General features: G+C 40.1%; 1 protein-coding gene across 1 annotated transcript in view; it reads left to right on the plus strand.

The window, feature by feature from the left end:
* CLIP1 (CAP-Gly domain containing linker protein 1) overlaps positions 1-12513 on the plus strand; it is a 123948-nt gene extending 111435 nt beyond the window's left edge. The window contains 6 exon segments of the mRNA XM_060027968.1: positions 934-986; positions 6881-6998; positions 7076-7226; positions 7766-7815; positions 9909-10033; positions 10820-12513. Coding sequence (XP_059883951.1) covers positions 934-986; positions 6881-6998; positions 7076-7226; positions 7766-7815; positions 9909-10033; positions 10820-11045 — 723 coding nt within the window. The 3' untranslated portion in view covers positions 11046-12513.
* The last annotated feature ends 1884 nt before the right edge of the window (positions 12514-14397 follow it).

The following is a 14397-nucleotide window of genomic DNA, read 5'->3' on the forward strand; positions in this document are numbered from 1 at the left end:
TTACAAATTTCTAAATATATCTGTGAATTACTCATGCAGCAAAAGCATTTATCTTAATGGACTAGGAAAGGAGAGAGTCTACAGTGGAAAAAAACTGTGTGTTAACCTCTATAGATTTCTTGATAAACTTATGTTCAAAACATACATGTTTATATTTAAGAACTTTTAAAGTATAAAAGACCTTTATAGCGAAGCATGTACATAACTGACACATAATCAGAAACGAGACCACAACTACTTATCGTGAATTAGTGACTTAAATTCTGCCACTCCCAAATGGTTGGAAACCATTACGTAGTCTTTGGTGTTATCCTTTGATTCCAAAAAACCATGTAAGAGCTTTTGTCACCTCTTTGTTTTATTAACAGTGTGAGTTAAAATTGGTACTGTATTTGGCTAAACTGTATGTGGTACAGATTGTGGGTAGAGGTGAATCTTTTCTCACAAGATTGACTAGCTGAATCTCTTGTTTTTTATCCTTAATAGAATAACAGAATTTTAGAACTAAAGGGCCACTGGAAATTCTTCTGTAACTTTCTTATTTTATAGGTGAGAAAGAAATGCCTGGATATAGTAGGCATAAGATAAGGCCCGTGTAGAATAAATTACCTGTTCCTAGCCCTACACAAGTTAGTGACCTTTGACTCCTTTTGTTTCAGTAAAGGAACCAGAATGTTAATAGTGACGTTTTCACTCATTCGTCTAACAAATGAAGGAAACATTTATTGAATGTCTAAGATATGGCATGTACATGGTATTGTTTAATATTTTAACTCTCAGGTCCTTGATGTACACTTGGTCCTTTTTCACTGCCTCTGAGGAAAGCCCTTTGCTTTAGCGGTCCTGGAGCATGGGAATGTGACCTGGGGGATGAGAAACTGGCCTGTCTGTTATGAACTGACCTTTTTGTTGTGTGTGTGTTTTTTTTCCCAGCTGGAAGAAGAGAGATCTGTGCTCAATAATCAGTTGTTAGAAATGAAAAAGAGGTAGGCTTTCTTTTTTTATATATTGTTTTGTGTGTGTGTGTGTGTGTGTGTGTTTAATAAGGAAAATGTTAGAACACGCTGTGTACAGTGACTTGTAGAAAACATACGACCTTCTTATATTCAGAAAATTGCATCGTGATCGTTTGGTACTCATAATTGACAAATTTGTAAGAGTTTCAGTATGAATTACTGAAAGAATAGTTCGATTTTTAAGCCACATTCAGTTGTGTTTGTCCAGAAATGTTCTAAATTAGGTTGTCTCGTATTACCCTGTTTGCCTCCTAGTTTCAGTAACTAAAGTGCTATAATGTTACCTAATCTGCAAATAAATTCAGTTATATAAAACTTTCATTTTCTCAGTAATAATGGGAAACATTTTAAATGTTTCTACTAACTTTCTTAAAAAGAGCTTTGTTATTTGTTATTCTTTGACGATGATCGAATGCTGTTCACATGGAAGCTTCCAGTACTTTGGAGTAAGGATAAACGGGCCCCCAGGAGTCATCACGTAGAAGCCTGGTGCTTATGCTTTCTGACGGTCTCTGTCTGCTTTTATAAAATGTGTAGTTTGTGTCTAGAGAAATTCTCTGCTTTACTCTGCATGCCAAGTAGGCCTAGTGTGTACCGTTGCTAAGAGCCACAGCCTGTACCGTGGTTTGCTGTAGAGTACATCACAACAGTGACAGGCGTTTTTTGTCTTATTAATTACAAAAAGAAAAATAAACCTTTAGGAATAGTATAATCAAGAATTCTTCTATACCTCAATTAAAAAATAATAAGAAAATGAAATAGAAAAGAAAAAGAATTCCTTCATGGTCTTGCAGAGCATTTTATTCTTACTTGTCAGAGCAGAGGAAGTCTCCCTTACTGACCACTGACGCATGCGTTTATGCTGACGTTTGTCCCTCCTGCCAGCATGGCGGCTGCTTCAGAGTCGAGGGCTGTATTTAGCCCACAAAGATATTTGGGTTCCATAAGCTGCCTTCTAAAGGAAATTAGGCCTCAGTTCAGGGGTGCCTTCCTCCTTTCTTTTTTTAAGACATCCTTAGACTCATTGTTCTTTAAACTTTCACATCAGAATGCATGTGTGTTTCATGACTGCCGCACCCCCGGTCCAGCCAGGTGTTCGCCCAGTGCCTATGAGCTGCGGTGACTGGCCTGCCGTGCCTTAACCTGGGGCCCAGGTACAAGCACAGCTCCCCCCCGTGGGGGCCTTGGGATATTTAATTTTCCATGAATAAGGCTTTGTTTCTTTAAAAAGAACCCCATGTATGCAGTTGTCAAGGGTGTGTGAACAAATTGATAGCACTTATTCCTGAGGCATTCTGACAAGGGAATGAATAGAAACAGGCTGGTGTGAGTACTGATGTAATCCCTTTGCATTTAGGTAGCCCTTGAAATTCACAAATTTCTCCTATCTCTAAACAAACCACTGAAATATATGGTGGGGCTTGCATTGAAAAATGATGAAACTAAAACCCCCCAAGTTAGGCAACTTGGCCAAGAGCTCAGATGCAGACACAAGGCCCAGGACTTCAGATGTTTACAAGGGCTCTTTTCTCACTGTACATCTATTTATGTTTACTTTTTAATCTTTTAAAAATAAAGATGCTATTGCTTTGTCAGTCCTTTTCATGTGACTTTGACTAAATTACATGCCTCTCAAAATGTGATTAGACATGTGACTTTTTTCATGGCTTAAAAAGATAGAACAAATTTGGGTACTTGTCCATTCCTCTCTTCTTATCTCACCCTGCTCCCATTTTAGGTCCTGGATAATTATTACTCTTAATCAATAAACGCAGATAAAGATGATATTTTTTCTGGGAGTGAAAAATGTTAAAACTTAGTTTCTTATATTTAGAACTTTTTTAATCAAATTGTTAATTAATCCTCATGGAAAGTTATGTCTCTTTCAGAACTCTGAATGCAAAGATATTTTAGCTAATATTTTGGGGGCCTTAAATAGCTTCTGAAGGTCAGTTTGGTAAAGGATTCGTATGTAGGTCTATGTGTGTAATAGTTAAGTACCTGTAGCATAGAGTACTAAAAAGAATTGGATACTTTCTTAATTTAAGAATCTGGAAAGTACTTAAATCATGAAGATATTTGAAATGTAGTGGTTCATGCAAGAACCGAGATCTTAGCCAACAGTTTAATTTAGAGGTGAGAACTGAACATACACAGTCAACATAGTATATGATTGCTTCATTCAAACTCTGTTGTTCATTCTGTTGAAGTGCAGTACTTACTCCTGATGTAGGGTGAAACTACTTATCGTTAAGAAATTAGTATCACCCTTTTGTACTTTGTCTTTTTGCTATCTAGCATCGAATTGCAAGCAACACGTAGTATAAGTTTTTCTCTTAGCTTAAAAGTGTAATTATTTCTTTGGGAAAGTGGTCTCCAAGTTAGGGAAACCTCTTTCAGAACAGGTTCCAACACGTCTGGTAGATAAAGCAGAGCCAACCTGGACCGCTGTAATGGATGGAAGTAGAGACGTGTGTCCCTCTGGCCAGAGAGCCTACAGCAGATTTGGGAACCTGTTTGGCTCCCCTCCCTTCTCTAGGCTTTTTGATGTCCTAGAAGGAACTCCAGAGCCATCATCTTAGCTGTGGACTTGTAGAGTCAGGATTAATTCTGTGTGTGTCAAGGCAAGATTCCTGTCAGGAAGGAAAACTGGCCGACGGTCCCCGTCCACCAGTCCTGAAGAGGTCACTGCCACTCCAGCTCATTCAGCTCACTGTGGGTTGCTAACTGTCTGACTGTCTCCAAGCTTGCGCTACTGATCAATGCTCATTTCACCCCTCTCTTTTCCCTTTCCTACTCTTGCTTCCTTTGCTATATCTGTGTGTCTTTAATGGTAAGACTAAAGAAAGTCTATCCACGTTATAATAAATAAATTTCATATATTTTTAGTAAACAAGATTGTTGTATATATTTTTGGCTGCCTTTGTCCCTCTGTGTCTTGCTTTTGTTTTGTAAAATATTCTCAGCAGTATATACATACATACACGCGCACACATACCTTTTTTATATCTATATACAGCACAGAACTTCAGTGCGAATTGAGTTCTCCTTACTGCATTTGCAGTTCTCTTCATGTTCCTAATATTTGGTTCTGGTTATCTTGCATTTTTAAAGCTTGCCCAGTAACACTTTAAGGTATTTGCTTCATTACTGGAATTTCTTTCTTATGTAAGTAGTAAGGAAAGAATCTGGGTAATATGTTCCCTTGGGGGAAAGATTTCTGGCCCCTATAACCCTTCTTTCATGTTATGTTTATCTTCCCTTCTTGATACTTTTAGTAACGCCAAGTCACTGGGGCCAGCATGGCTTTAAAGTAACACAGGCCTTACTGTCAATGCGATGTGTGACTCAGGTGTCAGTGATGCTGGCATAAATGGTTTAATTTAGCCCCTCTTGGTTTGTACGGTGGGATTTGGGCTTAGAAATCACCTAAGATGGTAACATTGAAGACCTGTCACAAAGATGAGCTGCCAGGGTCTATTTGTCCCTTCATTTGGTGTACACAGCACAAGTCAGGTCCCTTTTTTAACCACGCATCTTTTGACAACTTTTGTATGAGAAACATCTGCTTGCCATCTTCTTAGAAAGCAGCCTCACTTAGAGGGTGGACGTGTGTGGCGATAAGCAAAGATACCTGCTCCTTTTTCCTTCTGCCGGCTGATGACGGCCTCATCCCTCCCTAACACGAAGAACCTGTGAGAGCTTGACTAACTAGAGTCCTGATTACAGAAGAATCTAAATCTGTTAACCCCCAAATCCTGGTATTTCTCAGTAAAAGCATTTAAAATCGCATCTTTCAAATTTGAGTTGGATTTACAAGTGAATCTCTTGAAACGGTTTTTATAATAGAGTGAACTACCAAATAAGTTTAATAGAAACTTAAAGAGCCCAAGAGTTATTGAATCTTTGGATAAAATCAGATATTTACTTCCCAGGTGGAAAAAATGCCTGTGTACATTCCTTTCACTTAAATCTTTGGGGTTTTGTTTGTTTGTTGTTGTTGTTGTTTTTACTTAAACAGGATCCTATTTCCTAGCGAGGTGTTATGCAGTTAGTAATTTAACAGCACCAAGTGTTCATATAATGCTTGGGTGTTGAATTCAAGACATTTTCTGTAAGTCTCAGATTCTTTTCTTACTACTTATTCTGGGGTGGAAGTGTAAGCCACACAATGAGATAAATACAACACTTATATTTTTCATCTTTGTGTAGAATAGAATTTCAGTTTACCATAAACCATGAGAATTCTGTAATTCGTGTGCCGGATATCTTGGGTCTCACTAACCAGACAGACATTCTGCCATTTCTAACCTGGGCCTCAGTTTCCAATCCCTCCAGTTGGTTCGAAGACATACTGAACCACTACATGCTCTGCATTCACCCAGCTACTTCTAATAGAACTGGGAGTAATTTGGTTTGTTGTGGTTTAAGCCATGAACTCTCACTGATGATTATCTACGTGGATGCAAATGAGTAGGTTGTATGGCCTGAGGGCTGGCCAGGAAATTTTTCTCCAGCTGTGTTTTCCCCGAATATTTTTGTGATACAAGGTCTTTTTTCCTCTTGTTTCACACTGCATGTCATTTTTTAAAAACTTATTATTTCAAAATCTGAGGTTTCCAGAAGAGCTGCAAAGGTCGTACCTGGAGGTCCCACATTCCCTTCACCCAGCTTCCCCTCACGGGCACGTCTTACATCCCCTGGTCCTTTGATCCAAACTAAGAGAGTAACATTGGTCCAGTACTCTTAGCCAGCCTCTAGACGTTGTTCATATTTCCCCAATTTTTCCATTCATGTCTTTTTTTCTCTCCCAGGATCCAGTCTAGGGGACCACAGTGCATTTAGTTGTCCCATCTGTGACAGCTCCTCAGTCTTTCCTTGGCTTTCGTGACCTTGGCACGTTTGAATTTTCACCACAAAAATTTAAATACACTCACACATTTATAAACACATAGTAGCCTGCCCTCTGGGGTTGTCTCCATTGTGTCTTGCCCTCTTCCCCTGTCTTCCCTTCATCTTTCCCTTTCTTTTCCCACTCCCCTGACTCCAAGATAAATGTTCTCGTCTCCTGGAAAGCCCGGTCCCCATCCCTGTGCTGATAACCAAGTGCTGGGTCGGCCTGAGAACATACATCCCGTGTGCTGACCTTCTCCCTCCAGATGCCCCTTGGCTTCCATTCTACACCTGGAAATCCATCTTCACATTTCCGTTCTAGCCTTTATGTCATTACCTTTGATTTCTATGAGCAACTTAATGTCTGTCCTCTTCAGAGTCTATGGACGAAAAGTAATAATCCTTCCGTTTGAATAGTGGTAATAATCTCTGCTACTGTTTTGGCCCAGAAGATCTCCAAAACACACTCTTGGAACTTGCTGAAAGTTACTGAAATTAGTGAGAACCAATCGATACTTCCAGCATAAAACTGCTCTGCATGACATCTGTATAATCGCTTTGCATGTGTGTATTTTAATTGTTGGTATTGCTTGGTAATGATTTATTCAAGAAGTAACAGAATTCATCTGGGGGGGTTAGATTTTTAAAGTAATTCTTTGGGGGTGCAACACTCTTGTTTTTTAATTCTGCGTCTTCCAAAGTTATTAACTTGTTTCTTTAAATTCATACGGATACAATGATATGCAGATTCTGGCATGTCTCTGCATAGGTAAACTTTTTCTCCCCTCACAGTAAGTAAAATTTCAAGTAACATTCTGCAAGCGTAATAGCCTTAACCCCCTGTAAAACTTCCCCGTGATACTTTATCCCTGTAAATTAGCTAAAGTTAATTGCGCGTTTGTTCTAGGACAGTTGTCCACTGACCGCTCTCTCGGTTGATTTCTGGAATTTTTAACTCTTTGGTCTTTTAGAGAATCCAAGCTAATAAAAGACGCAGATGAAGAAAAGGCTTCCTTGCAGAAATCCATCAGTATTACTAGTGCCTTACTCACAGAAAAGGATGCAGAGCTGGAAAAGCTGAGGAATGAGGTAGAGTACCACCTCGGGGACCCTGGCGGTACCCGTCCGTGTTCCGACCGGAAGCTAAGCCAAGCCGTGTGTTGCAGGTCACAGCGCTCAGGGGAGAGAACGCCTCCGCCAAGTCCTTGCGCGCAGTCGTTCAGTCTCTAGAGTCCGACAAGGCGAAGCTTGAGCTCAAGGTAAAGAACTTGGAGCTTCAACTCAAAGAACACAAGAGGCAGCTCAGCAGCTCGTCAGGTAAAATGGCCACGTGCTTCCTCCCGACACCGCTGCTTCCCGCAGACGCGGGGTTCGTGGCGGGCGCACCCTTTGTAGGCGGCTGCTGCGCCGCGCCGACGGGGCCGCTCTGTGCCGGGCCCGCCCGCCTGTAGTCGGATGAGGCCCCACGCAGAGGGGCGCGCCTGCCGGTCCCCACTTCCGGACCTTCCCGTGGTCCTGAGCATCGGCAGAAGTTTGTATAAGACAGTGGGTGATAACTGCCACCCCAGCAGCAGCCGCGGCTTCTGCAGGTGCCCTGCCGGGGAGGAGGAAATGACAGCCGTGACCGTGACCGGCGTTCCTCCCCGCAGCGGGCTGGCCTGAGAGAGGACGACCGTGTCCGAGGGGTCCAGAGAGGAGACAGGAACTTCAAACGTGTTCTCAGAGAGGCGCATGTGCGGATTCCACATGAGAATGTGTTTCTAACACTGGCCCTTTCAATGCAGTAACAAGGAAATAAGATTACAATTTTTAAAAAATCCCCCCTCCACTTTTTTTTTCTTTTTTTTAAATATAAGGTAATACTGATACTCAGGCAGAAGAGGATGAAAGAGCCCAGGAGAGCCAGGTAATATTCCTTCCTTTTGCTTTGCTTACTTGCTATTTTTAAAATATAATTTAATCTTTTGAATAGGTAATGTATTCATATGTTCTAAACATTAAACAACGTTAAAAATACGTACAGTAAAAATAAAAAAAAAATCTCCCTCCAAACACCATCTCCTGCTCAGTTCCCAGCCCCCCAAACAGGTAATCAGGGTTATTAATGTCTTTTTTATTTTTTCAGAGATTTTTAAAGTGTACATACAAGCCAAGATTAATAGTCTTTCCATCTCCTTTTTTTTACACATATGGGGGCATATTACATAAACTGATCTGCACTTCGCTTTTTATAGCTGTATAGTATTCCGTTATGTGGGTGTACCGTAATTTAATCAGGCCTTATTGGTTGACATGACATTTGGGATGTTTTCTGATCTTTTAGGTGTATTATAAACAATGCTATAATGAACTGTCTTGAACACCTATCATTTTACAGATATACTAATATTTCTTTAGGATAAATTCATAGAAGTAGAATTGCTCCATAAAAGGTTCCTTCCTCATCTTTACCTTAAAAAGACAGGGCTCTTGAAAACTGTTTCCTAAAGCCAAAATTATCAAAATAGCCTTAGTTTTAAAAATGGTATTATATGGAGGCAAACTATTCTGTTTTTGGAAATGTATAGCCCACAAGCAACAAACATCTATTTTCAATTTTTATTATATATTTTGGACATACTTGTCTCATTCAAAATTCAAAGGTACGAAAGCCTTCTTTCACTTTTAAATAAAAGAGAAACTCAGTGCATTAGTGATTTGTTTTAGTTATGACATCTCCTTTGAAAGGCATGTAAGGATTCAACGCACAGCCTAATTTACCCTGAATAGCATTGTCTCTGCTTAGTTTGTATGTCTGATGAGCACAAACTTAATTCACAATGTTTTCTCTTTCCCCCTTCCTTTCCGCTTCCGTTTGTTTCATCTGCCACTGCCAACGCTTTTCTTCCAATCAGCAAATGGTTTGTTTTATGTTTCCTAATTTGTGAGCACGTGTGTGTGTGTGTGGTTTCCCACTGTGCTTACATCCATTTTGTGGCTTTTTCCCCCCTTTCTGATATGTATCTGCTAACAGGGTAAAGTCTTTAGAAAATACAGTTTGAGAAGTGAGATGAGATTCAGTGGGTCTTGCCTTCAGTGGCAGAAGGGAGATTCTGCAGAGAATCACAAAGCTAGTGACTTCTAGCTTTGTCTCATAACTGCCCCAGCAGGAGAAAAAGGCCAGACATTTCCTTAAAAAGTGGATGTGTATGTATGAGTATACACACACACACACGTATTTTTTAATACTGTAAAATGGGATTTTTTTCCCCAATGGACATTTAGAGAAATGAGACCTTTGTATCTGTGGAAGAAGGAAGAAACTTACGGATTTTTTTCTTTTCTTGGCTGCACCGTGCGGCATGTGGGATCTAGTTCCCTGACTGGGGATCGAACCCTCGCTCCTTGCATTGGAAGCGCAGAGTCTTAACCACTGGACCGTCAGGGAAGTCCCGAAACTTACTGATTTTAAATTAAAGTGCCCTTGCTTTGCCAGGTTAGGACAAGAGCGTTTCCTCCTGGTGGGCAGTCATCTCGTTATCCCACTGCCCCAATTCTGGGCCCAGGTGGCCTGAATGCTGCCCCTTCAGTGTGTGGCCACACCTCCTCAGGTGAAAGAGAGCTTAAGCCTTCTCTTTAAAATGCCTTCCTTTTTCTCTGAAGACCCATTTACCATCCCACCATGACTAATAAGTGAGTGTTAAGTCGTAGTTGGAGGAGAATTTCCATGAGCTTTTTGAAATCTACAGAACATAAAAGTCCTGGCTTAGTTGTAGTTTAGTGTAATAAGTAACTGGTTACGCTTTCTGTACAGTGTGTGTGTGTGTGTGTGTGTGTGTGTGTGTGTGTGTGTGAACATAATCTAAAACACGGTTGAGTCATGGCTGCTGTGGGCCCCTGCGACTCCAGCATATACTCTGCAGCCACAGCCTGAGAGTGTACTTGTAGACTTCTTGATGCTCCACCGGACACATTTCAGACATTTTACACATCTGCTTTTGTTTTTTCCTAAAAAATCAGATTGATTTCCTAAATTCAGTAATAGTGGACCTTCAGAGGAAGAATCAGGATCTCAAGATGAAGGTGGAGATGATGTCGGAAGCAGCCCTGAATGGGAACGGTGACGACATGAACAATTATGACAGGTATTTCATGTCCAGCGATACTGAGCAGAACCTTAGTTCCATCTAAATAAATGTGTGTTTTTAAAGTTAGGTTCTCCAGACAGAGGACAAATATCGCATGATATCGCTTCTAGGTGGAATCTAAAAAAATGGTACAAACAGAAACAGAGTTACAGATGTAGAAAACAAACTTACAGTTACCAGGGGGTAAAGCCGGGGGAGGGATAAATTGGGAGATTGGGATTGACATATACACACTACTGTTATTAAAATAGATAACTAATAAGGACCTACAGTATAGCACAGGGAACTCTACTCAGTACTCTGTGGTGACCTATATGGGAAAAGAATCTAAAAAAGTGGAATTATATACATGTATGGCTGATTCACTTTGTGTACAGCAGAAGGTAACACAACATTGTAAATCAACTATACTCCAATAAAAAATTTTTAAAAATAATATATATATGTATAACTGAGTCACTCTGCTATACAGCAGAAATTAACAAAACGTTGTAAATCAACTATACGTCATCAGTAAAATTAAAAAAAAAAAAGGCTCTCCAGTGGATTGGAGAAACAGTTGCTTTGTGGTCATTTGGCCATAAATTGACTTCCACAAATCTGGCAGGAGAGTGAAAATGGTTTGATGTGAAAACTTAAAACGTGGACCGTAGTACTTAAACACTTGAGGCTCCCAGACTTGGCCGTAATTCTTGCTTATTTTTTGTTCATTACAAGTGATACTGTCTCTTGAATTTCTTCTGGTGGAGATGAGTTTCTGATTATGCACATTAACATTTGTAGTGATGACCAGGAGAAACAGTCCAAGAAGAAACCTCGCCTCTTCTGTGACATATGTGACTGCTTTGATCTCCACGACACAGAGGATTGTCCTACCCAGGCACAGATGTCTGAGGACCCCCCCCATTCCACACACCACGGCAGTCGGAGCGAGGAACGCCCCTACTGTGAAATCTGTGAGATGTTCGGGCACTGGGCAACCAACTGCAATGACGACGAGACTTTCTGATGAAGCCTCACATCCAGAACTGGGCTTTCTCAGATGCACTAGCTTAGGCAACTGACCACCAGCATTGTGTGTGCAGACTTCAGGAGAACTCATGTTATTTTGGACCCCCCATCAACAAATCTAAGAAAATATTTTGATCTTCAACAAATCTCCCTTTTAGTCTCCCCTTATAAGTTTATCAGTTAGAATAATCAATAGGTGAGTTTTCGCCTCTGATTTTGTCTTCTTGAATTTAAAAAGTATTAACAAGACATTGCACCAGATGCCATTACATTAATTGTCCCTAGGGAGACCTCAGAGAACGACTCCTACCCTCACAATACCTTATTTAACTTTAAATTATGCTGTTACTTTTCATATTTGCACTAAAATATTTCCAGGCTGCGTTTGTATATTTAGATGTTTTGGTTAAACTTTGACACTGGAATGAGTTGAAAAAATGTGCCACTTTGCATATTCATCTACTCATTTAAAATATTTTATACTTAAAGAAATATCTGAGCTCTTTGCACTACCTGATATCAGTAGTGCCTTTATTTCAGGCTTGATGATACTTAGGTGTGATTATAAAATCATGAAACAGGTAAAGGGAGGGGGAAGCCCCCAAACTGCTGTGGGGACATTTTATAATCTCTATGCTGCACCCACTTACTCTTCTATGGTGTTTTTTGTTTATTGGTTTTGCATAATTTCAGCTTCTATATATTATATGTATATATTTTTGTAAAATCTCTATTTTGGGAAAAAACATATACAATGTGTCTTTCTTTTCAGATTTTTACCTTTATGAAAAAGAAAACACTTAAAATGTTCATCAGGACCTAACAGACTAGGCCAGAAATAGCATCACGTGGCTTTGCAGCTCCTTGTTCTTTGTGTTTTCATTCTATTTCTTTATCAGATATAAATAACTGGGAGAATTCTCTCCAGATTTTTTTTTCCTTCTCCAGCAGATAGCCCCAGCAGTCAGTTAATTAGATAATAAGCCACTATAAAACACCTAAATTAACCAATCCACAATCTTTACACGTTTTTTTTTTTACTGTGTTTTTAGATGAATGTATGATGAGAAATTCAACATTAATAATTTTGGATTTTCTTATCACAAAAAATAAACTGAAGGACCTCAACCACAAGAAGTTTATCAACCAGTTTGAATCTATTTATCTTCATTTGAATGTCTCCTAGAATGTGTAAAAAGTAATAAATAAATGTATCTTCCATGAGACATGTATAATAAGAACTTCTATAATTGTATATATGCCTTTGATGTATTTTCCTCTCAAGATTATCAACTATGTGTTTGACAAGTGAAAAATCTGTAGTCAGTTGAAATTTGGGGTTATAAACATATTATAATAGGAACTGTTTCACAAACACAATATGTAAAGCAATATTAAAATCTGAGCAAACAAGTGTTCTGTATCTACTTTAATAAATGGTTATTCTTTTTGGCCAGTGTAGTAAACTGGTGGTATTCTCAGGTTTATTTGTCATAATGGTTTTTCTTTAAGTGAGCGAGCACTAGAGACCCAAATAGCAATTTCTACTGCAGTCTGTTGATAAACTGCTTTTAAGAAATTATCTCAAAGCATTCTATGACCCATTCAGCATAAGATCAATACCCAAGGTGGTTACCCGTTGCTATGTCTCACTACGTTACCTGACAGAAATGTAAGTGGCACCAGGTAGTACCCACTACCTATTACAGCATGAAGTTTTGGAAGGAAACTCTGTGAAAGCTGTTGTGGTATTTTCCAAAATGATAACTGAACCAAGCAATCTGTTTTATGAGCTCTGACCCCCCCACACACACACAGGTAGATATTTCCAAAGCAGAGTTACCAGCTGAACATTATTCTGACCTAAAAATAACCCCGACAGTGGTCCTTGACTTCAGCTTTGACCGAATTGATGAAAAGACTCAAAACTATGAACTACATTTGTTGTGGTGACCATTTCACAACATATACGTATATCAAATCATTATGTTGTACACCTAAAATTAATATTAAATATCCATTATATCAATTAAAAATACATTTTAAAAGGAAAAAAACTCGAACACTAAACAAGTCTGTGATATTTATAGGGCAATTGCGGTAGTACTGCAGTATCACCAGTTGGGTCTTTACACAAATAAAACACCTCTGTTGATCGTTTAGAATCCGGGTCCTGTTTGCAGAGGATCGTTTATCATCCGAGTCTTGCTCGTTTGCACCCACGCATGCCTGAGAGTTCGCTAACCGTGGGTGTGCCCTCATTTACCAGTTCAGGACATGGCCTGCTGAGCTCAACATTTATTCTCCCAGAGGGTGCTAAAATAATACACGTTCTCCGTTGAGCAAAAAACCTGCGCACGTGAGAAGAGTTTGTGATACAGGTTGAGAAGAATCCCTGTGAACTAGGGCATGGAACAGTCTACACGTGTGGAAACATGTTATTTTAAAATTAAATGTCTTTGATAGAGTCAAGAAGTTGAGAGTGGAAGTATGTAAATATGTATAGTTGGTTACTGTATCATCTCCAAATTCCGCTCTTTGCTTATCCATACTCCATGGTAATTGCTTAGCGAGTCCTTTCTTAGTAACAGTGTATAAAGGGTTGAAGGGAGCCAGGCAAGACCAGACATTTTCAAGCCCCTTTCACCAGATCCCAAATAGCCAATTTTACACCTCAAAGTACTGAAACGGATATATCTTCCTAATAAGTTATTTATTTAGCCATTATTAAATAACAGGCACCCTGCTAAGCCTTTTACATTAAATCACACGATGTAAATTACATCCTGTTTCACCCTCGCAACTCACGAGGTAACATGCAAATTTTACCTAGATTCCACATCGAATAGTATTTGTGTGAAATACCATGTCGCGTGAATGTCTACTAGGAAGAGCTGAACAGACAAGTCACTCAAGGTTCCCTCAGCCCTTAGCCATCTTTGTAGATTTTAGCCGACAAGCCAAAAGGGCAAAGCGCAGGACCTTTTTGATTGCTATAATTTAAAAGATTTCCATTCAAGTTTAGCTTCGTTGCCACCTTACAGCGAGTATGCTTGCTGCTAAGATGAAAGTCTCGATTTTTAAACGGGACGAGTAGGATCCGGTCTCTGCCCTTAAACCCAATTCTCAGCGCCCAACTGAGGTGCCCTGGACTGAGGCGGGGTCTGGACGGGTCTGTCGCTCATGGGGAGCCTCGGAACCCACGCAGTGGAAGGAAGAGGCGGGCGCTAGGGCCTGGGGAGAGAGCAGCAGACACCCGCCGATTCCGGTTTCCGGGTTTGGCTTGCTGTCAGCGGCCCTCGTCACGTGAACATGCCGTCACGTGACAGCGTCTGTGGGCCTCGCGTCGG

This window comes from Delphinus delphis, chromosome 13 (genome assembly GCF_949987515.2).
Source record: "Delphinus delphis chromosome 13, mDelDel1.2, whole genome shotgun sequence".
NCBI classification, from domain to species: domain Eukaryota; kingdom Metazoa; phylum Chordata; class Mammalia; order Artiodactyla; family Delphinidae; genus Delphinus; species Delphinus delphis.